This window comes from Monodon monoceros, unplaced genomic scaffold (genome assembly GCF_005190385.1).
Source record: "Monodon monoceros isolate NGI ecotype Baffin Bay Population unplaced genomic scaffold, NGI_Narwhal_1 Super_Scaffold_11, whole genome shotgun sequence".
Classification (NCBI taxonomy): domain Eukaryota; kingdom Metazoa; phylum Chordata; class Mammalia; order Artiodactyla; family Monodontidae; genus Monodon; species Monodon monoceros.
Window position 1 is genome coordinate 112,093,434 of NW_021703767.1, and position 25,581 is coordinate 112,119,014.

Here is a 25,581-nt window from a genome sequence, read left to right on the forward strand (position 1 = left end):
CTCTCAACCACTGCGCCACCAGGGAAGCCCAAATAGGTGCGTTTTTGTTTTTGTTTTTGTTTTTGCGGTACACGGGCCTCTCACTGTTGTGGCCTCTCCCGTTGCGGAGCACAGGCTCTGGACGCGCAGGCTCAGTGGCCATGGCTCACGGGCCCAGCCGCTCCGCGGCATGTGGGATCTTCCCCGACCGGGGCACGAACCTGTGTCCCCTGCATCGGCAGGCGGCCTCTTAACCACTGAGCCACCAGGGAAACCCCACCACCTACTTTTTGATGCTTATGGTCCGTCTTGGAACTGTCATGGCGCCTGTGGGTGTGTCATTTAGCTTGATGATGTGTTACAGTAAGCGTATACTGAGGCTCAAGGTCTAGTGGAAGTCGACTTGTTCGCCATCTTGGACCCATTTGGTTCCAATCAGTTTATGTCATGTCCTTGGGCTATGTCATTCTTTCAAAGGTTGTGCCCTGCCTCCTTCCCTCCTGTTTCAGCATGGCCAAAAAGAAAGAATGAAAGAAAGAAAGAGTACAATTCAATGGTTCAAAAAAAAAGAATGAACAAAATTTAATTAATTATTATATACTTGAAGTGCCTGACACATAAGAGCAGATTAAATATTTGCTGAGTAAATAAATAAATTATAAGATAGAACATCTGTAATTGATTAAAATTCCAATGATGAAATAATCCACCATTTCAGACATGTTTTTAAAATGATAAAGATATGGAGAATGATTAACTTTGATTTATATTTTATTCAGTAATAAGTTATAGCTAGGCCCAAATAAATAAATATTTTTTTAAAAGTTTGTTAATTCTGCTTTTATGAAACAACTCTAAAAGTTTTAGACTCTACATCTGAATACAAGCTGCAATTATATGACATAGTTATGGCAGTTTCAATTTATAAAAAATAAAATATTTGGTGAAATAAATTATCTGAGGGCAGATATATACTCTATTAAATGAAATAAGGATAAAATTATGACTTTTTCCATTCTTAACAGTAGGGGGAGAACCTTTGTATACACAACTCTGTACCTATATAAAAATTCTGTACATTAGATTTTAAAATACAAAGTTAACCTCCTAAATATCATATTTTCAGAGCTCATTTTTATTACAGATTTAGTATATTGTTATGCAAAAAACAATGGATATTCTCCTCATAAAAATCGACATGTTGGGCTTCCCTGGTGGCGCAGTGGTTGAGAGTCCGCCTGCCGATGCAGGGGACACGGGTTCGTGCCCCGGTCCGGGAAGATCCCACACACCGCGGAGTGGTTGGGCCCGTGAGCCATGGCCGCTGGGCCTAAGTGTCCAGAGCCTGTGCTCCACAACGGGAGAGGCCACAACAGTGAGAGGCCCGCGTACCGCAAAAAAAAAAAAAAAAATCGACATATTATTTGTGAAGACTGTAATATAGACTTGTTTGAATATAATCACTTCATATTTTCTCATTCCATGAACTGATTCAGGAAGTATTTATTTAGTTTTTAAGTACAAAACCCTGTGATGGCACCAGAGAGGAATACAGAAATGAAAACTGGGTGAACTACTACTAAGGAAAAGGAGGATGAAATTGTCACTGCAAATAAGTAAGTAAAGTTCTTATTGGAGAATTAAAGGAAGAGGATACAATTTTGAATTGAGCCTTGGAAAATGAAATGGATTACGTTCAGCCAAGTGGTGTTAATTGACCAAAGATTTTGGGCATAACTTACTTTATCAAGTTTTATCATTTGTTTCTGGAAATGGAATTATATATTGATCAGCGGTAGACTTTGGAGGCAAACAAAAAATGGATCTTGAACACTCAATGATTGATAAAACTGAAGATAAAACAAGCAAACTAAACACGGCTCTGACTTCAGGCTATTACTGTTAGATTTTAGTAAACTTGGAAACAACAGGAAATTCCAAACTGCACATTTTTGCCAAATCTTATTGTGTTTAACTTATATCCGTAAGTTGCTCTGAGTCTTATATAATAGCTTCTGTACATTAACAGCCAATTGACTTGGAGCGAACATGGTGAGACAACAGTATATCAGGAAAAAGGAATGATAAGGACAGGTGCAGAGCACAGAGTCTTTGGAGAATCAGATCTGTTGTGCCTCATGCAGTAAGTACTGAATACACTCCACTCTAATCTTGGGAGGCCTAATGGTCTAGGCTGAGTCATCTCGGAGCTTGATATGAAATTCACATTTTTCTGTATGAAGGGTCTGAACTATCACCATTCTTGGCCTTATACTCAGTTCTCATCCTTTGTTTCCCAAGTATGGTCCTCTTACTGATGGCAAGACACCACATGATTGTAGGGGTTACCGTGACATCTGCTCACATACGAGAAAGATTCAGTCCCTTTTCAACCTTTGGGAATACATCAAGAAGAAAGCCTGATTTTGATATTTTAAAGAATATTAAGTTTTTTAACAATTCTTTAACACTATTGCCCTTTTTACAGGGGGGGGCTATGAGGTGTCAGGCTCAGAGCATTGACAGGCAAGAGTATTCAGATAGTATTTATTGGTATTCTATGTTCATTACATTCATGAAAGGTGATATTGGTTTACTAGTTATGATGTAATATGAAGTTTACTTTTTAAAAAAATTAATTTATTTATCTGTTTTTGGCTGCGTTGGGTCTTCGTTGCTGCACGCGGGCTTTCTCTAGTTGCGGTGAGCAGGGGCTACGCTTTGTTGTAGTGCACGGGCTTCTCATTGCGGTGGCTTCTCTTGTTGCAGAGCACAGGCTCTAGGTACACGGGCTTCAGTAGTTGCAGCATGCAGGCACAGTAGTTGTGGCTCGCAGGCTTAGTTACTCTGCAGCATGTGGGTTCTTCCCAGACCAGGGCTCAAACCCATGTCCCCTGCATCGGCAGGTGGATTCTTAACCACTGCACCACCCGGGAAGTCCCGAAGTTTACTTTTTAAAAATAAATTTATTTATTTATTTAACTGTTGGCTTCCTTGGGTCTTCGTTGCTGCACACGGGCTTTCTCTAGTTGCGGTGAGTGGGGGCTACTCTTTGTTGCGTTGCACGGGCTTCTCATTGTGGTGGCTTCTCTTGTGAAGCACAAGCTCTAGGCACACAGGCTTAAGTAGTTGTGGCACATGGGCTCAATAGTTGTGGCTCACGGGCTCTAGAGTGCAGGCTCAGTAGTCGTGGCGCACGGGCTTAGTTGCTCTGCGGCATGTAGGGATCTTCCCGGACCAGGAATCGAACCCATGTCCTCTACATTGGCAGGTGGATTCTTAACCACTGCGCCACCAGGGAAGTCCCTGAAGTTTACTTTTTAAAAATCAATGTAATTTAATTTACAAACAGTTAATTATTAAGAAACATTAAGAAAATTAACAGTATAGTTTTCACCTAGATATGGCAAAATTGCGAGGATTTTACACAAATTAATGACGTGTTGAGCCATTGTTCTGAGCTGAGGGAGAAGCTGTGAGAGGGTGTGCTGTCAGCTAGAAGTCCCAGAACAGAAATTAGAGGCCCCTTCTCTCCATGTACCTTTGTCGGGGAGGAAGAATTCTCCTCTACCCTTCCAGGTTCTTCTGTCTGGTCTAAAAATTAAATTGACATGAGACTGATTAACAGGAGAAAATCAAACAAATTTTAATAACGTGTATATATGGGAGAGACCCAGAAGAACTGAGTAAGTCACCAAAATGGCTAAAAGCCTCACCTTAAATATCATCTTCAGCTAAAGACAAAAGAGGGTGTTGGTCATTGTAATTTGGGACTTCAAAGGGGAGAATGGCAATTCACATGGAGATGGAAAAGCAAATGTTTGGTAAATAAATGTTTGCTGGGCCCTGCAGAGACAGTGGGACAGTGAGTGGACTCTAATCACTAGGCCCAGCTGAGTTTCCCTCACCCCATCTAACCCCATATTCTTTGCAGAGATCTCTGGTGATAGCTCTGTCCCAGGAACAGGCCCTCTATCTAAATTGTTTCAAGGCAGTTAGGGGGAAAGTCACAGTTTCTTCCTAACTCTTTTGGGCCTTGATTGTTTTCAGCCTGAAATTATTGGCATGTGAGACACATTTTGGGGTGGCAAGTTGGCACGTTTTGTTTGTCTACACCTTCAACTCAGTTTATGAAATAGCGATCTCTCTAAGTTGATGTTCGGCAATCGTGTTCGTGATAGATGGCTTCAGGAAGCCAGCTGTTGCTTTTAATCCTGTGTACTATGAAAGCAGGGACAGAGATGTTTGCTTTCTCTTCTATTTGTGTTAGCGCCATAATAAAATATGACCTTTTCTGCTGTTTGTCTTTGACCTTGAGGTCACGTGCATCTTTTCTACAAAGTTGCTCAAGCTGGTTATTTTTCCATTATTGGTAAGAGAAAAGAGGCAGATCCAATTTAGATGTGCAGTTTTTGTTTTTATCTGAATTTTTGTTTTTATTTTAACTGTATTTGATAAGGAATGAATATATAGGGCTATAAAGATTCTTTTTTTAGGACTAAAAAAATTCTCTTTATGAAAAAAAATGCATCGCTTTTAAAATTTAAATGATGAATTATAAGGTTTGTGTTTATTATTTCCTTTATTCACTTAATTTAATAATCCACTCATTCATTAAAACATGGAAAGCTAAAAACCAATTTCTCCACCAAAAAAGAAAACAAAACAAAAACAAATCCCCTAAGTCACAGAAGGACTGTGTGTAATGTAAAAGATAAAATGAAAGATATGGAATAAGTAATAAAAAAATGAAATCAAGTGTAATATTAATAATATTGTAGTTTAGATATTACCTCTTTAAATATTCAAAATTTAAGAACTTATAATACAACATCGACCTATTAGTTACCAAAATATGCCAGGAGATAGTTATCACTGGATACCTTTTAAAATCTACAAAACATTGGCATTTAAAGTTTAGGCAAACCAAGGAAAGATGACAGAATCAGCAATAAAATCCTCATCTGGTTTGCCATGTCTCCACCAGAGCAATTTCTAAGGACAACCAGCTACAATACTATTGAATGTGCCTGATCCTCTCTCAGACAATAAAAACCCAATTTATTTTGTAAGGAAGTGATAAATGCTTTCAAAATTTATTGACGTGTTGACTTAAAAAGAATATATGCACAACGTGAGAGTTGTGAGTTAAGTTTTATTTGGGGCAAAATGAAGACTGCAGCCGGGAGACAGCGTTTCAGATAACTCTGAGAAACTGCTCCCAGGAGGCGAAGCGGGGAGCCAGGATATATAGGAGTTTTGCAACAAAGAGGAGGTAATTGGGAACGTCAAAAGATTATTGTTAAATAAAGAGAACCAGATATCTCAAGTTAAGGAATTTCGAGCTTTTCTATATATGGGAAGATGTAAGAGTCTGGGCTCACTGAAGTCATTCCTTTGATATACACCTTAGCTATCTGGGGCCTGTATTTTCACATGCTGGGTTTCCTCAGGGCTCACCGCAGGGAGTGGCTGCAGTCTGATGGCTGCTAGATGGCAGATACTCTTTTTTTCAACCCTGAGTTTCCTCAGGGCTCACCAGCTCACGTTGGAGGGCTGCAATCTTTGGTGACTGTGACGTCCTTTGTTTATTAATATGGCAGGAAATATTCCATTTATAAATATTCCATTCCATTTATAAATATTCCATTTATCACACGGGACAGTGAATGAGCACAAAAAGAGCCCTCAGCCAAATTGTTTCATATAGTATTTTTTGACAATTGCTTCAAAGATCCAATTTCTATAGTTTGTAAAAATAAAAATCTTAAAATTATTGATTATATATAGTTTATATACTATTTTCATTCTTAAAAATAATATTAAGAATAAAGGAAATATCTTCAATTTATTCAAAGATGTAGGTTTTGAGGCATGTATTTCTTTTTTTTTTAAATAAATGTATTTATTTTATTTATCTATTCTTGGCTGCATTGGGTCTTCGTGGCTGAGCGTGGGCTTTCTCTAGTTGCGGCGAGCGGGGGCTACTCTTCGTTGTGGTGCGCCGGCTTCTCACTGCGGTGGTGTCTCTTGATGCGGAGCACGGGCTCTAGGCGCGCGGGCTTCAGTAGTTGTGGCACGTGGGCTCAGTAGCTGTGGCTGGCGGGCTCTAGAGCGCAGGCTCAGTAGTTGTGGCTCACGGGCTTAGTCGCTCCGCGGCATGTGGGATCTTCCCGGACCAGGGCTCGAACCCATGTCCCCTGCATTGGCAGGCGGATTCTTAACCACTGAGCCGCCAGGGAAGCCCCGAGGCATGTATTTCTAATTTTAAATATTGTTTTGTATGCTAAACTAAAGCAGGATGAGACATTTTTCTAAACCACTTTAAGGGATATTAAAACTTGATCTTATTGGATATATATAATAAGACTTTTATAACTTTGCCATTTTAACTTGTGCTGGGTAACAGCTTTCTGGAGACCACTAGGGGGCAGACTAAGAACAAATGAAAGAAAATAATCACTCTGTAGCCTCTTTTTCTGGTTAAAAGTTACTTTCAGGCTGAACAGATCTGGTTTTAATTTCTTTTTACTGAATTTTATATTGTTGTCTTCTGACCGTGAAAACAATTTCACAGTCTCTTTGCAAATATTGAAAAACTGATTGAGCACTAAAAATCTCAATTCATTTGATTGACCATACCCAGTTTATCTCTTATTTTCTTCTAAGAGATAGATAGAAGAACTGTGTTGAAGTCACAAATTATGCTGGAGGAATAAATTTTCATTCCATTATTTTCCACTAATTAATTTTCTTTTTGATATTTTATTTTAAAATATGGAAAAATGTTCATAACTAATGTCTTATTTGTTTTTATACCAATTATACAGATTAATATTTTTAAAAGAAATGGCTTGGGTACTCTTGTATTCATTTTATTCTTATTTCGACTTCATAGGTTGACTGAAACTTTTATTTATTTATTTATTTTGGCCATGCTGCACAGCTTAGTGGTATCTTAGCTCCCCCTCCAGGGACTGAGCCCTGGGCAACAGCAATGAAAGCACCAGGTCCTAATCACTGGACCATGAGGGAAGTCCCTTGATTGAAACTTTTAACCACCCTTCTATATTTACTTGAAGTTAATTTGATTAGTTGGGAAAAATATTTTCTAACAGAATCAATTTTTTTTTTCAGGGAAGTATATTTGTGTGCTCGTCTATCTAAAAATGATAACTACTGTGTAACAATTATAAGGCTAACATATTGAAAACCATTCTTTGGCGCAAGAAGGAAAAGTTCATGTCTGCATTAATCTTGAATAATTAACTGAATGTTCATGAAGAATGAATGCATGGTTAGAATGAAGAAAAGATCTTCACTGCAGTCAATGTTTTGATCCATTATAAATAAGTGAGATTTAGCTAATATGTTCAGCTACATTACTTCTAAATTCAGCTAGATTTAAACATGGAAGTTATCCAACAGCCTACATACTTAAATATATCCAAGTGAAGTATTTCATTTAAATTATTATAGATAAAATATGAAGTTTCCTATTCACTTAGCCCCAGTCTCTAATTCCAAATTACTGCCTGAGATCTAGCCCGGGTGTAATGCGTCCTACACTCCAAATAGTCACAATTTACTCTCACTGCCTATTCTTTTGTTTGAGATTTTAAAAATACACACGTTTAAATTTGGTATTTAATTCATAGAATAAAGATTTTAAAAGTTGAAAAATAGTGGTTAGATCTCTAAACAGACACCATGCATCTCAGCCTAAGGATAAAGAGAATGAAAGAGCAACTGAAATTAGAACTGTTCATAGCTGAAAAGCCAGCCCACATATCAACCCCTGCTGAACTGATCCCCATTCCTCATAAGCATTTGAAAATGAGGAAATATGTATTCTAAACTTCAGGCCTTTTACCGGCATAGAATTTTAAAGCCCACGACAAAAGTTGATCAAGATCATTGCATAGACTCAGCCACTTTTTAGGGAGGAGATTTCATTTCCAGACAGCATAATTTGCTAGGATCAGAAGGACAGAGCTTTTAGCTTTAGTAACACTAAGTTTTTGGATGTCATGATCTCAACTCGTATGCCTGGCTTATCCTGACAGTAGTGAGAACATGTCTCTCCAAGACTGCAGGCTTGCTGGGTTATACCACAGGCATAATACTGGGGCTCCCTCCGGAGTGAGTCAGCTCCTGAGAACTTATGGGAGTCGAGGCCTTTTGATAATCTGAGACCTCAGCTTGAAAAAGAAGAGTGACATCATATCGCTAGGAGATAAAATGGAGTGTATGCTTCTCTGACAGTCATTTAGGGTTTTTCTTGCAAGAGAGATCTCTCACTCAGATACACCCTCTGAATGGTGTCAACAGATGTTCTCTGAGGGAAAACAGCTCCACAATGAAACATTCATTCTTCTTATGCAGGCACCTCATCTTCTTCAGAGCCTCAAATGTACTAAAAAATAAAACAAAACAAAAAAACACTACTGTTTTCTAGAAACTGACAAATGAGATGCTTCCCTAACCCACCCTCAGCCTCCTGTCAGAATTCTACAATCTTTTATAAGAGATTTAAGTTTTAAGGGCTCTTAGGCTTTCCAAAAAGAGTTATGATTTTATTTTATAATGATACCCTAGCCTAGAGCCTAGGGAAAAGGGAGAGCTGAGAATTTTTTAAATACAATTAGAAATAATTGTATCAAGAGAATGAAGTGAATACCAGTCCTGGGAGAACATTCCTATCTAGAGTAATGCCTACCAAGATTAGACTCCACTTTAAAAAATGATATTAAAAAAGAAACTTGAAAGAGGCATGCCAAAATATGTAAAGTTTTAAAGACTAGAAGGGTAGTTATAAATTATATGGCACAATCAATAATATTGGGTGATTTCCTAGCATTTGGAAACAAAGATTTGCCATGTTTGAGCTAAAATGTTCTAAATCCACCAACCACAGCAGCTTGGCTTTTCCCCCACTGCTTCCTTTTGATAGGTTGCTGGGCAGATTCTCCTCAAGTCCAGGTTAAAATGCTCGGAGCACAGAGGAAATCTAAGTCCTTTTTTTCTGGTTCCTGGCTCCTGTGTCTCATGCCCCCTCTGGAGTCTGATGAGTATCTAAATACCTGGGTATTTGTGCAGCTCAAACACTCTTCTCCTCCTCCCCCGAGCACATCCACTTGGGACAAGAACCAACCTGAGCCCGGTCCGCTAGGAAGAATACATGTTATTATTTGTAGTGATTATTTTGCAGAGTGTTAAATGTTGTTTGCACTATTGAGGTACATCAGAAATATGTGCTGAATGAAGGTGTTGATGGGTTTATATGGTAAACAACTATGCATAATTAATTCTTGGTGATTTACATGATACACTATCCCCAGTGGAGCTGTGGAGCTTTGGGGCAGACCCAGGAACCTTGAGACTTGCCTAAGGTGACCTAGGTGACCTAGGTAGTTAACAGTTTTATACTTATCCCTCCTCTCCCAACCATCCTCCCTAAGGAAGGGAAGAGTAGCCTCCAATATCATTAAGTAAATGATAGGACAGGCTTTGAAGCTGGGCTGTCTGGGGTTGATTTCTAGCCTTGCCACTTACTAGCCATGTGATCTTGGGATTTCTGTCTCCTAAAGCAAGATCTGACGTATTTAAAATGATACCCATTATCACTGAGAAATGAAATCATTTACTTTTAGGTCTTCCTTTCTGCCTGAATAACATACACACGTATACATTTTTTTTTTTCTTGACTCTGATCAGCGTAGCCTAGCCTTCACTTTCTGTCACCTACTCAGTCTTATCTAAGAAACATTTATTTTTGGCATAATCACGCATCAGCCCATAAAGCCGAGAGAATCTTGGTATGTAAAGCAACTGGTCAGAAAACAAGTCCACACAGCTCTTGGTTGGTTGATATGACATTAGCATCAAGTCTGTCTGCTGTCCATCTTGACAGCTGGTCATAATTTTGTGAGGCTGAAATGAAAGGAATAGAAGCAGGATATTAGTGAGAATGAACAAATGAAGAGAAGGGTGTTTCCTTCACAAAAATCCTACTGTACGTTTTTTTTTTAAAATATACATACTTTTATTTTATTTTTGGCTGAGTTGGGTCTTCACTGCTGTGCACGGGTTTTCTCCAGTTGTGGCGAGCAGCGTTGTGGTGGGCGGGCTTCTCACTGCGGGGGCTTCTCTTGTTGCAGAGCACGGGCTCTAGGTGTGCGGGCTTCAGTAGTTGTGGCACGCAGGCTCCAGAGCGCAGGCTCAGTAGTTGTGGCGCCGGGGCTTAAGTTGCTCCGCGGCACGTGGGATCTTCCCAGACCAGGAATCGAAACCATGTCCCCTGCATTGGCAGGCAGATTCTTAACCACTGCACCACCAGGGAAGTCCCTGCACTTACTTTATATTCTGGTGGTTCTCCATCTATTCCACACTGAAATACTAGGGAGAAAAATTTAATCCTGGACTTACCTGTAAGAAAGAACTCTTCCAAATTCAGTAGAACTGGAGTTTCTCAGCAAACTTCCTAATTGCTCTGTCTCTTTTATCTTTGGTCCTGCATTGGTCATAGGCTGTTCTAAACCAGCCTCATTCTCCAAAAGACTATCCCAACTCCCTTATAGGAAGAGATATTGATTTGGCTCTGTGTTAGGTGATGGATATTTAAACATGAAAACACAAGTCACTGAATTGACCAATCTCCTGTTAGGCATGTAAGCCAAGGAAATATAAGCAGAATTGTGGTAATATAGAAGGACCACCTAAATCTGCATGGACAATAGCAAAATGTCTGAAAGTAAGTGGGATAGAACTACGTTCCCTTAAAACACAAAGCTGGAATGCCCTCATTTACTGCTTACATATCTAGCTAAGCCTTGACTTTGCTTCTTTTTCTCTTGTCTAGGAGGAAGCCTCAGTGCTCTCTGTAAGCACTTCTAGTCCTTTTATCCGCATGTAACACTTTTGCCAATGCTCTGAATCTTCTTCCCTCTTATTTCCTCTGGGATGTTCCTCCATTGGTCAACTCTTACAGTCCATCTATTTCTCTAACATACTGCTATTAATTAACTTTATTTTTTTCAGTTTATGAAGTTTGTCAGGTCTCTTGATCTCACTTTACTCTCCCTTCAGTCTATCATCCTCTTGCTTGTCCCTTTCACAACTAAATCCCTTTAAGGCCAATGTTTAAAAAGTAATTAATTGCAGGACTCAAAGAAAAAATAATGAAGGACTTTGTAAATTGTAGAGCAAAAAGCAAATATGAGAAAAAACATGTTCTGCTTCTTGAAACTCTTTGGTAGCTCTGCATTGCACATAGAATGAAAGCAAAACTTGCTGCCATTGCCTACAGACCACTGTTAATCTAACATCTTCGAACTAAATTACAGCTTCCCCATCAATCCCAGATGTCTCATATGCTTTCTTGGACTTGTTGATATTTTGCAGCAGGGAATTTTGCTCTTGTTACTGGCTCTGCTGGAAAACTTTTTCCTCAACACTCAGGGCGGCTATTTCCTTTTCATTATTTTGGTCTCTAAGCAGATGTTTCCTCTTCAGAGAGCCTCTCTGTGACCATACAGCCCTGCCCCTGCCATCTGCCCAAATCACTCTCTTTTCCTCCTGTTTATCTCCCTCAAAGCACTTCTCATGTTCTTAAATTATTCATTTATTCATTAGTTTGATACTAATTTGTTATTTTACTCCACCACTAGAATGTAAGCTCTGTGGGGGCAGACTCCTTATTTGCCGGTAGAATTTAACAAAAAGTTCAATTATCGAATCAAAGAGAGATAATAGATCATCTCTAGAAAGAGTTTTTTTTAATGAAGGAATAAAATAATCAAAGAAGTAATAGGAAAACATCCCCAAGGAGCCAGACAGAGCCACACCTTTTTTGCAGGCCAGCATCAGAGCTGCTTTGGCAGGCAGTCAGTTGCCATGATATCCTAAGGTCCTCCCCTCCTTCCATTTCTGAATATCATGTCTCTCATGGTTAACCCTGGGTACATGCCAACCAGCCTGCTTATAGAGCATTTCCTTGAGACCTTCCTTACATGTCCTTGGTCTGTACTCTGGATCCCCAAATGATGGCATAACAGTCTATAACTAACTCAGAGTCATATGATCTCTGATTTGTTGATGAAGTTAAATACCAGACAACGTCTAGGATAAGAATTTCAAACAGCTGCCACTCTCTTGACATTAATGCTACCTAAACAAAGCATTTTTTAGTAAAACCTGCTCAAATGCCTCCTTGCTTGTTTTTCTTGAGTTTTAAAAACATGATTCTGATATATAAACTAGGAAGCAAACAAACAAGGAAAAATTTCTAAACATTATATAGACAAAAGATGCAGCACTTAGTTTTAAAAAGTGAATCAATCAATCAATCCATCAAACAAACAAAAGAGCTGAACCCTGGAACTTACTTCTCCAGATCAAATGGTTGCATACACACATCTGAATTCATAAAATTCTAAACTTACCACATGTGCTATAGTTTCCACCTGCGTTCACATTATTCTCTATGGCTCCTCAAAATTATCTGGGAGAGGTATATAAACATAATATGCTAAAAGGTTCGAAGATAACAATGATTTTCTCCTCATGATGTAGTTTCTATGCTCCTCTGTCACTACCTTTTCCCTTTTGTTCACCTGGTCCTAGGAATGCTAGTTGCTTCACGTAGTTACAAATCTCTGGGATTCGTTGTTTTTGTTTTTTTAAACTTCTGATGCCTGTATAATCAACTATCCAAGTCAAATTCTTTCTGTTTGGTATACTTAGCATCATTTCAATTTCCTATCTGGACCCTGATAATACAAGCATTTGTATGCCCATTTGTCAAAATTATATCAGCCTTTTTTCCACACATTCCTCTTTTTAAATTTTTATTTTGTGTTAGAGTACAGTTGATTAAAAATGTTGTGTTACTTTCAGGTGTACAGCAAAGTGATTCAGTTATACATATACATGTATCTATTCTTTTTCAAATTCTTTTCCCATTTAGGTTATTACAGAATATTGAGCAGAGCTCCCTGTGCTATATGGTAGGTCCTTGCTGGTTATCTATTTTAAATATAGCAGTGTGCACATGTCAGTCCTAAACTCCCAGTCTACCCCTCCCACCCACCCTTCCCTTTAATCGATTCTTTTAAAGCAGAACAAAAGGAGAAGCCAAAAAACGTGAACGTCATAATGTTGCTTTTGCAAAATTTACTCAAAAAATCTGCTGATGTAATATGAAGTACAAATTCTCCAGATAACCATTGGTCTCCAAGTAAGTCAGAAGCAATTGGTCAGAGACAGATTTTGCTGCCCCTTGGTCTATAGCTACAATGAATCTAAATGTTAGATTTTTTTTTCTCCAGGGCATTTCAGTGAAGAGCAAGGCTTTAGTTAAGGGAATATAAAAACATAACTGTAGGGTTTATTACTGTAAATTTTCCATTCTATGGAAATATAAAAACATTATTGTAGGGTTTCTGCTCAAGAAAATAACCATCAATTTATTTGTTAATTTTAACTAGTATACTAATTTTCTTTTCGGTTTTTTATAGTCATAATCTATGGAAACAGATGTCTGTTAGACTTGCTGGATTCTGTTGTCATGCCAGCCAAGTAAGAGCTCTATGTCAGTTTCATTTTAAGCTAAAGGCCTTATATATAATAATACTCTTAGTTTCCATGGTGATTAGTTATGGTTATAACTCTAGTTATAAATCTGTGGTTCTAATGAAGTTATGTGTAATAGAGGATAGAGAAAGCATGTTAGGGTCTTTTCAGTACAGAGTTAGAGAGAAAAGCTGATATAGTGATGTACATGGAAACCAATGCAGAGCGCCAATGTGTTTTAATAAAATTAAAATATGACAGCCCAAGGACACAAAGGCTACCACTGGATTTCTAGTCAGTCATGAATTATCAGAGTGAATAAGAAAAGGGTTCCAGAGATGTAAGATAAGGTTTAAGTCCTGTCTTTAAGGTTAATTGACTTTGTGTAAGTTAAATAGTATTTCTCTACCTTGTTTCTTCATCTGTGTACTGGGATCACTATAAAAATTTTTACATCATAGGATTTTTTTGAGGAGGAAGTGATAAAATATATTTAAAATTCATCGTAGTTTATGTCATTTAGTACTCCCTCAAAAGAAAAAAGCAATTAGTCACCTAATTACACATGAGACTCAAACAAAATCTGTTCTCGAGGACACTGCTGACTTTTCATCAAAAACAATGGAGCCTAGGGAATTCCCTGGCAGTCCAGTGGTTAGGCATGAGTTAGGCACGTGGTTAGGCATGAGTTCAATCCCTGGTGGGGGAACTAAGATCTTGCAAGCTGCATGGCGTGGCCAAAAAAATGAAAACAATGGAGTCCAGAGGGCATGAGAAGGACATACAAAGTGCTGGGGGCGGGGGCTGGGGAAATATACTGTCAGGCAAGGATTCTATATCCAGAAAAACTATCCTTCAATGTTAAGTGAAAGTATCAATAAAGTCATCACTAGATAAATGGAAACTGACAGACTTTGTTGCTTGCAAAACCTTGCCCTTCAAATAATACTAAAGGAAATCCATCATGTTGAATGGAAATGATACAACATGATCACATACATCCACAAGAAGGAATGAAGAGCGCTGGAAATTGTAAACATATTGGTAAATATAAAAGACTCTGTGTGGATATCTATGTCTCTAACAATGTTTGTTTTAAAGTTCATTTTGTCTGATATTATTAGATCCACTCAGTATGTTTATGGTTATAGTTTTCATGGTTTATCTTTTTCCATCCTTTTACTTTCAACTTATTTGTGTGTGCGTACTTATATATTTCTCTTCTAGCTTCTGTTTATTACATATACAGATATAAAATATATAACACTGACAGCTAGAAAGAAGAGAAAAAAATTGAGCTATATTGCAGCAAAGGCAGTAAAGTTGCCATATTTTACTGTAATTTAGTCAGTATTAAACAGAGTAGGTTGTGATAAAATAAGGGTGCATATTCATAGAGCAACCACCACGAAAAGAACACAAGCATATTTAAATCATCAGTAAAGGATTTAACTGGTACATAAAGATTCATAAAAATAAGGCATTCAAAAGTAATTGAAGAAAAAATTACTCAAGCCGTATAGAAAACAAATAGCAAAATGGCAATGATATCAAACAGCAAAATTCCAATGACATCAATAACTCCACTGAATGTGAATAGACCAAGTCTCCAATAAAAAACAGATGTTGTCAGACCAGATGAAAAAGCAGGAACTAATGATATGGTATCTCCAGGGAGAAATATCTTAGATTCACAGACACAATAGCACTTCAGTGTGGCAGCCAACTGAGGCTACTGCTTCCTTTCATCCCCAAACCATATGAAAGGTGCTGTACACCTAATTTTCTATCCTTTATCCATTTATATAGAGATACATAGATACATAAATACATAGATAGATACATAGCAGAAAAACTGCTATTTTTCTTACAGAACTATGATGGATACAGAAATGCCTATTTGGGAGATTAAATCACAGTGACAATGAAATATTTTGGTGAAAATAAGGAGTTTAAGTAAGGATTGCAATGGAAAATTTAAAGAAAGAAAACAATATAAATTTAAGCCATTAGATATCCAGCTCATGGCACCATTAGAAATTCAGAAATTCTGTCTGCCCTGACAGAACAACATCTCTTACAGGTGTAGGCCCAATGTATTTAAAATTAAACCCAAACTTTGCCAGTTAAATTCACTGTCCTTCCAGGCCTTCTATGTGCAACTAAGAACTTGAGAAAGAAGAGTGAGATCAGAGTATTGTGTTGATAACATTGGTATGGATTCTCTGATTCCTTAAATAATACTTAAACGTCAAAGGTCCACAAAACCTGCCTTGCCTGCAGCAGTCACCCTTCTCCTTCATCCTCTGGCTGAAGAATTTATCTTCCAATTCTTGAAGATCATGTAATAACCTCACTTAAGTCAGTTTTCTTCCAAGATTCACTCCCATCACCTTGTTTGGCTTCACAACCAGATAAAATTCACAGATAAAGATTCACAACCAGAATAAAATCCTGGTGACCTAGAATGATGAATACAGTGTCTGAGCCTGGAAGATATGTAAATTGACTGAAAAAAATAAGGCCCCTCAGGCCTTATTACCAAGCAGATCCAATGATGCTCAAAGTCTGAGGCATAAGTTTATGAATAAAATGTGTGGAAGATGGAGAGTCCTCAAAAAATTAAAAATAAAACTACCATAGGACCCAGCTATTCTATTTCTGAGTATTTATCTGAAAAATACAAAAACATTAATTCAAAAAGATATATGCACCCTTATCTTCATTGTGGCATTATTTAGAATAGCCAAGATATGGAAACAATCTAAGTGTATATCAGTGGATGAATGGATAAAGAATATGTGGTAAATATACACATATACCACTCAGCCATAAAAATAAAGCCACAAAAAAAGAATGAGATCCTGCCATTTGTGACAACATGGATGGATCTGGAAGGTATTATGTTAACTGAGATGACTCAGATAGAGAAAGACAAATACCATATGATTCCAATCCTATGTTGAATCCAAAAAACAAAATAAACGAACAAGCAGTGAGATACTCTGTGTTGAGAGATTGGTTCAAGATGGCATAGTAGAAGGACATGAGCTCACTCCCTCTTGCAAGAACACCAGAATCACAACTAACTGCTGAAAAATCATTGAAAGGAAGACACTAGAACTAACCAAAAAAGATACCCCACATCCAAAGACAAAGGAGAAGCCACAATGAGACGGTAGTAGGGGCACAATCACAGTAAAATCAAATCCCATAACTGCTGGGTGGGTGACTCACAGACTGGAGAGCACTTATACCACAGAAATCCACCCACTGGAGTGAAGGTTCTGAGCCCCACGTCAGGCTTCCCAACCTGGGGGTCCAGCAACAGGAGGAGGAATTCCCAGAGAATCAGACTTTGAAGGGTAGCAGGATTTGATTGTAAGACTTTGACAGGACTGGGGGAAAGAGAGGCTCCACTCTTGGAGGGCACACACAAAGTAGTGTGCACATCAGGACCCGGGGGAAGGAGCAATGACCCCATAGGAGACTGAACCAGACCTACCTGCTAGTGTTGGAGGGTCTCCTGCAGAGGGGGGGCCGATGTGGCTCACTGTGGGGACAAGGACACTGGCAACAGAAGTTCTGGGAAGTACACCTTGGTGTGAGCTTCCCTAGAGTCCTCCATTAGCCCCACCAAAGAGCCCATAGGCTCCAGTGCTGGGTCACCTCAGCATTTCCTCTAAGATCAGGAACAAGACAAGGATGTCCACTCTTGCCACTATTATCCAACATAGTTTTGGAAGTTCTAACCATGGCGATCAGAGAAGAGAAAGAAATAAAAGGAATCCAAATTGGAAAAGAAGAAGTAAAACTGTCACCATTTGCAGATGACATGATACTGTACATAGAAAATCCTAAAGATGCCACCAGAAAACTACTAGAGCTAGTCAATGAATTTGGTAAAGTTGCAGGATACAAAATTAATGCACAGAAATCTCTTGCATTCCTATACACTAATGATGAAAAATCCGAAATAGAAATTAAGGAAACACTCCCATTTACCATTGCAACAAAAAGAATAAAATACCTAGGAATAAACCTACCTAAGGAGACAAAGGACCTCTACACAGAAAACTATAAGACACTGATGAAAGAAATTAAAGATGATACAAACAGATGGAGAGATATACCATGTTCTTGGATTGGAAGAATCAACATTGTGAAAATGACTCTACTACCCAAAGCAATCCATGGATTCAATGCAAACCCTATCAATCTACCAATAGCATTTTTCACAGAACTAGAACAAAAAATTTCACAATTTGTATGGAAACACAAAAGACCCCGAAGAGCCAAAGCAGTCTTGAGAAAGAAAAATGGAGCTGGAGGAATCAGGTTCCCTGACTTCAGACTATACTACAAAGCTACAGTAATCAAGACAGTATGGTACTGGCACAAAAACAGAAATATAGATCAATGGAACAGGATAGAAAGCCCAGAGATAAACCCACGCACGTATGGTCACCTTATTTTTGATAAAGGAGGCAAGAATATACAATGGAGAAAAGACAGCCTCTTCAATAAGTGGTGCTAGGAAAACTGGACAGCTACATGTAAAAGAATGAAATTACAACACTCCATAACACCATATACAAAAATAAACTCAAAATGGATTAAAGACCTAAATGTAAGGCCAGACACTATCAAACTCTTAGAGGAAAACATAGGCAGAACACTCTATGACATACATTACAGCAAGATCCTTTTTGACCCACCTCCTAGAGAAATGGAAATAAAAACAAAAATAAAGAAATGGGACCTAATGAAACTTAAAAGCTTTTGCACAACAAAAGAAAACATAAACAAGACGAAAAGACAACTCTCAGAATGGGAGAAAATATTTGCAAATGAAGCAACTGACAAAGGATTAACCTTCAAGATTTATAAGCAGCTCATGCAGCTCAATATCAAAAAATCAAACAACCCAATCCAAAAATGGGGAGAAGACCTAAATAGACATTTCTCCAAAGAAGATATACAGATTGCCAACAAACCCATGAAAGGATGCTCAACATCACTAATCATCAGAGAAATGCAAATCAAAACTATAATGAGGTATCACCTCACACGAGTCAGAATGGCCATCATCCTAAAATCTACAAACAATAAATGCTGGAAAGGTGTGGAGAAAAGGGAACCCTCTTGCACTGTTGGTGGGAATGTAAACGCATATAGCCACTATGGAGAACAGTATGGAGGTTCCTTAAAAAACTAAAAATAGAACTACCATACGACTCAGCAATCCCACTACTGGGCATATACCCTGAGAAAACCATAATTCAAAAAGAGTCATGTACCACAATGTTCACTGCAGCACTATTTACAATAGCCAGGACATGGAACAACCTACATGTCCATCAACAGATGAATGGATAAAGAAGATGCGGCACATATATACAATGGAATATTACTCAGCCATAAAAAGAAACGAAACTGAGTTATTTATAGTGAGGTGGATGGACCTAGAGTCTGTCATACAGAGTGAAGTAAGTCAGAAAGAGAAAAATAAATACCGTATGCTAACACATATATATGGAATCTTAAAAAAAAGAAAAAAAGGCTCTGAAGAACCTAGGAGCCAGACAGGAGCAAATGTAGAGAATGGACTTGGGGACATGGGGAGGGAGAAGGGTAAGCTGGGAAGAAGTGAGAGAGTGGCATGGACATATATACACTACCAAATGCAAAATAGATGTACAGTGGGAAGCAGCTGCATAGCACAGGGAAATCAGCTCGGTGCTCTGTGACCACCTAGAGGGGTGGGATAGGGAGGGTGGGAGGGAGACACAAGAGGGAGGAGATATGGGGATATATGTATACGTATAGCTGATTCACTTTGTTATATAGCAGCAACTAACACACCATTGTAAAGCAATTATACTCCAATAAAGATGTTAAAAAAAAAAAAGAGATAAGGTGCCCACTCTTGAGGTCAAGGAAAACTTCTCTGTCTGCACATGCGCAGGAAGGTTCCTTGGGGGTCAGAAAGGGAGGGGGCACCACCCCATAATATGTGTGGACATGCACCCACAGGCCTCTGCAGTAGGATCAATCTTAACAAAGAGTGCGTACACATGTTGGGGAGGGTCCTAGGACCAGTCAGTTGTGAAAAAAGAAAGAATATAATTGGCCAAAGGTAAACAAAGACGGGGAAGGACTGTCCTCTATAAGTAATTTAAATCATCTCTTTACTGCGCTCCTCATTTAGGACGCCTGCACTCCTCTCCGGGTGTGTATTTCTGCCTAGCTTCTGACTTACTGCGCTCTTCCTCATTAGAGAGGACGCCCATACCCTTTCTCTCTGGGTGCGTTTTTCTGCCTTACTCTGTCTTAAATAAACAAACTGTTTCTCTGTGTGCTCTCCCACATGTTATGCTGTGTCTCTAATAATAAACTATGCACCTGTTTTTACAGTTTTTGACTCCATGAAACATTCTTGCTTTTAAACGGGGAAAAGAGCTAGGGCCACTTTACTTCTAGCCTCTAGCCCCTGGTGGACTAGCGGTTAGGGTTCCTGGTTTTCATCCAGGTTACCCAGGTTCAGTTCCTGGGCAGGGAAGTAAGAAATCTCTTCAGGACCACTCACTGCTGTCTCTCTGAGATCAGCTGCATATCATGGTCACTTGCAAAAGGCAAATGAACAAGGTGTTAAGCTGATGAATGTCAACACAGGAAGGAAACAAAAGTGTCATCTAATTTACATGTTTCTAATCTTAATAGGAAAACCAGACCTTCCTATTTGGATCACCAGCATTGGAAGCTACCCAGGTAGTTCTCATGACTTTGTCGCCAGCTGATATTACTTATTTAAAGACCTCTTTTCCCAGTGCCCTAGATGTTTGCAGACGTACTCTGCAGCTTGTGTCCAGTTTACAACCTCACAGGTGGAGATGTGCACTGGCCAAAGCATGGAATTCTGCCACCAGCTGACTTTGTTCTTTGATGGCACAAGCTCATCCCGAAGATCACCACATCAAAGTATGGTGGCCAAGGGAAGCCAGCTATCTACTGCCCCCACCGACCCACACTACTCTGGAAGATCTAAGGACTTTAGAGACCCAGAGGAGGGGTCACTAATGAGTGACCTTTGAAGGCTTTCTGCTACAGGTGAGCTCAGAGAAGTTGCAGTGGTGTATCCAGAAGATGGGTACATTCCCCCATTGACTTCCATCAGTGCTTTATTGAGGTTTTCTCAGAAATTATTGGCATGGATGCAAGGATGGATCAAAAATCATCCTCTGGCCCTAACCACTTTTGTCTTGCCTTTCTTACTGATTATCCAAACTCGAATTAGGGAAAAGGTGGGAGGATGGACAGTACAGACTACTGCTTAAATCTTAACCGTGACTACTTAGCTTGGGGGACAACCTAGAGAAGGATAAAGAAGAAAGGAATAAATTAAAAACTGCTATGTCAGCTGCTCAGAACTCTTTACTAAAAGAAATAATCCCTGCTCTGGACAACCTATGAAGGGAATGAAAGCAAAGAGATAATATGTAATTATTGCAAGAAAACGGGATGTTGGAAGAAGGGCTGTAAAAAGTTACTTTGGAGGATGCAAGAATTTCATGAACAAGGGAAGCAAGAAAGGCCAGAGGCTAGGAAATAATCGACAAATGGCTTAAAATTGACAAATTCAGGGATCTCAGAGACAGAAACTGGTGAAATGGTCATGCTGGTGCTACTTACTCTGCAATTTCCTTGAGAATTTCTCATTTCCATTTGGTGATAGATCAATATAAGATATTGGTGTATTGGATCCACCATGTTCCTTTTCCTCCAAGGTTCCCATACAAATCGGTCCTCTGATTGAAGTGCAAATTTCCTTACTTCCTGTATCCCCTGGGAAGAGATCTGCTGTGCAACTTAAAAGCCAGCATATTCTGTACTCTGGCAGAATGTCTGTGGATTTCTATGGGGAAAAAGCCACCTGATTTGTTTACTGTGTGTCGTCTGAAAGAAAAGGGATACTGCGGAAAGTAGCACCCTGAAACAGGTTGATGCATTACTTTTGGCCCTAGAACCAGATCTAACAGAATCAGAAAAATAAGGGGTAGTTTAAAAAGAATGCTCATTCTGTAATACTCCCATGCCTCCAATAAAGAAGGAAGGTTAATTTTATATGGATGGTCAATGACTATATGGCTTTGTACAAAATTTCGGAGAAGTAAATAAATTTGTTGTTCCATTATCAGTGTGGTTCCTAACCCTGCAACTGTTCTGACTTCAATACCATTGTTTGCAAGGTTTTTCTTTGCATTGAATAGTTGATCTATGTTCTGCATTTCTCACTTTCTGTCCCTCTCGCAGATAAATCTAAATTATTATTGCTTTTGCTTATAAAGGAATCCAGTATCCAGTATTTACAGCAAAGGATTCCTAAAGGCTTTTGGGACTCTATTTTTAAAAAATTATTTACAAAACAAAAAGTGAGCAAGAGATTTGTCCCACCCCCAGAGGGATCTGTAATTACTCAATATGTAGATGATTTGCTGGTAGTGTCAACAGCTAGAGAGCAATGCAAGATTGATAATTTGGCTTTGCTGCAATTCTTTCCTTCACAGGGGCATAAGGCCTCCCAGACAAATTGCAATCTTGCTAAATGTTTGAGGCATCTGTTGTCAGCTATAAGTCACAGAGTATTACAATCTAGTAGTCAGTGATAACAGCTTACCATCAAAAAAAAAAAAAAAAAAAGCGACTCGTGGGGCTAGTACAGAATTTTACACAACAGACTCCAACATTTGCAGAGTAGACAAAATATCTGACGAAAAACTTGCGTGATAATTCTCCATGATAATTCGTCTTCTGGCTTGGTAAGAAGAGGCTTTGAACAACTGAAATAGGCTTTGATGCTATGCTATGGTGATTTCTTATTAAACTTGGAAGTTTGGAGGATTTTTTTTGGGGTGGGGTGGATTTTTTTTTTTTTTTTGGTCTGTAATTAAGTCGTCACAAGCAGCTAAGTTAATAGCAGTAGGAGAGCTTTAATTCTTGGTTCTGCATTTACAATGAATATGTCTACTATTAATAAATATATGTTTGGTGTTTGCCATGAAACAGGGGAAATTTTTTTTTTAAAGGGCCTCCGGGTGTCCCAGCCCCATAGGAGTAGTAGAAGGCCGGGAGGAAGCCGGTGGAGCGTAGCCTGGTCCGTCCCGCGGCGGGGCACCAGTCCGGAGCCGCCTGGGCCCCTCACGGGCAACTTGGTAGCCGCCGCCCGCGCGTCGCGGACAGCGCTGCCGCCATCTTGCTCCGAGGTTCGCGGTAAGTTTTTTGTTTGTTTGTTTTTTGCGGTACGCGGGCCTTTCGCTGTTGTGGCCCCTCCCGTTGCGGAGCACAGGCTCCGGACGCGCAGGCTCAGCAGCCATGGCTCACGGGCCCAGCCGCTCCGCGGCATGTGGGATCTTCCCGGACCGGGGCATGAACCTGCGTCCCCTGCACCGTCAGGCGGACTCTCAACCACTGCGCCACCAGGGAAGCCCCGCGGTAAGTTTTTTGAAGAGAGAATTTTTTTTTTTTTTCTTTGCGGTACGCGGGCCTCTCACTGTTGAGGCCACTCCCGTTGCGGAGCACAGGCTCCGGACGCGCAGGCTCAGCGGCCATGGCTCACGGGCCCAGCCGCTCCGCGGCATGTGGGATCCTCCCGGACCGAGGCACGAACCCGTGTCCCCTGCCTCGGCAGGCGGACTCTCAACCACTGCGCTACCAGGGAAGCCCCAAGAGAGAATTTTTTATATCAATGGGAACTTAGATATCCCATAGGAAACTGATAGCTGCTTTATCAGAGGCTTTACAACTGCCTACTCAGATGTCAGTGATTTATTGTAGGACTCACAGGGCAGAAGGGCAAAATTTCTAAAGGCAATAAATGTGCTGACAGAGTTTCAAAAGCGACTATTAACCTATGGCCGTCTCCAAATTTAGGAGTCCCACTTTTAATGCTATAAGAAACTTTTGTTCATAAAATGGACAAATGGACTGTAAAAGGGGCCCAAAGAAATGTGGCTGCACTATGGGAATTACCTAACAAAGTAATTCCTATATCATAGTCCCTATTAGTTTGGTTAATACTGCTGTGTCAAAAAAGTCATCTGAATAAAAGAAGGATTTTATTTTAGTTTAAAAATTTTTTTGGTTTGTTTTTGTTTTGACATTTAAGAATGTTACGAATTCACAGTTTTCTCACTTTTTATTCATTTTAGTGAGCTGTAATTTGAGGAAACTAGGAAAGTCTTATAAAATTCTTCATATCTAAGAAGTTTTTACACATATATGTAAGACTTGCTTTGTTGTTTTTGTGGTTAAGTTGAATACCTGAAGGTAGATTTAGTATATTGAGTAACAGTGTACACTCAGTACTAACAGGCAGAAAAAGCTGGCAAACAGAATTATTGGGATGCCAAGAAATGTTCTAAAAGAAGGATTTTAAAGGAGCTAGACTGATACTACTAATAAAAAGATGAAATTATTTAAAATATTAAAGAATTGTGCTACTTCTCAGTAGAATTCTTTGAGGACACTTCCAAAATAAATGCAAAGAGTTTTCCTTAATCAACTTTCCAGAAACCTGGTGTCAGTTGAATTTCATAGAATTAAGGCCTGCAAAAGGAAAAAGATTCTGTCTAGTTATGGTGGATATGATGTTTGAATGGCCCAGGCAGCAGTAAAGCCTTTCTTAATACACATAATTCCTACTTTGGGCACATCAGAGCATATTAGATATAGAAGTCATTTATTTCTACTGTTGTCTGGGAATTATACAAACGTTTGCAGATTCCTATAAGCCTCACTCCTCTGCACAAGTAGAATGAATGAATAAAACTCTAAAAAAAACTCATTGGGAAAGATTTTGCAACCTATGTTAAAAAGGCCTAGAGCTTTACTTCTAGCTTTGTTAAAAATTAGAGGGACCCCTACAGGCAAGAACAGAATCTCTCCCTCTGAACTTATAATTGTCATGCCTATGAATTTGGGTCTGAGACTACATCCTGTGCCTGATTTAACGGAATCCTGTCATAATCATTGTCCAAAACTTAAAAGAGCTTTTCTGTTTCCTAGAAACCCTGAGACATAAAGTCATAAGGACCTGGAAGGACCCACTGGAAAAGGTCTGCCACCTGTATGGACCAGGATAGCTCACCTGCATGAAGGTATTCCAGAGGAAAGATAAGCTGTCACTGCTCTGAGAAGGACCCACTCAGGTTGATGCTGATCACCGTGGCTATCAAAGTAAGAGAAAAACTCAGTTGGATCTGTGCTTCCCATGGGAAGCATTCCCATAAATAACTTCAAACTTAAATTTTTTAGACTGATATTGGTACTGAACTCAACTAAAAGGAGGTATTCTAGCAAACTTCTTACTATTCTCATAGACTACCTTGCTGACCTATTCACAATAGGGTTATTTCAGATACTTTAAAATCACATTTCCTAGAAAACAAACATGCTGTTTATTACATTACTTTTTCTTTGGTATTCCCAGTAATGATGCCTATAATCTCAATCAATTCTAAATTATATTCCCAGTGTAAACAAAGTCTGGACTTATAAATTCAACAATCTGATTATTGAAAGAGTAAAAGTAGAATAATCTTTCTTATTAATTTTTTTATAATAACAAAGTAAAAATAACTAATATGCGCCCAGATACTCAAGCCCTAAATTTGACACGAAAATGTTTTGGTAACTGGTTTGATTGGAAAGATGATGTAAAAAAGAACATCATTGAATTAATAGACACATCTGGCGTTTACAGATAGGAACTTGAAGTCAACCTCATTCTGTTAACTTTGGGATGCAAGTTGCCTCTAGCTCCAGTATATCCAGATAAGCTAAAGTAAATGCCTGTCATTAATGCATATGTAGTTGACTATTATAAGAGTATAATTATGGATTTAGACCCAGTGCAGAAAAAAAAAAGTGACCTATAGGGTGAGTTTTTCATATACATTAAACATTGGAAGTTCAAATCTGTACCTTTCAGTGGGCATCTCATAGTGAGATTTTCATATTTGATGATGACCA

The 25,581-nt window shown here is 39.0% G+C and overlaps 1 protein-coding gene across 1 annotated transcript in view; it reads right to left on the bottom strand.

Moving 5' to 3' along the window:
• The window catches only part of SUCNR1 (succinate receptor 1), a 119,154-nt gene that overhangs the window by 43,856 nt on the left and 49,717 nt on the right, over positions 1-25,581 (bottom strand). The window contains exon 2 of the mRNA XM_029213744.1: positions 3,521-3,573. Coding sequence (XP_029069577.1) covers positions 3,521-3,573 — 53 coding nt within the window. The remainder of the gene's footprint in view (positions 1-3,520; positions 3,574-25,581) is intronic.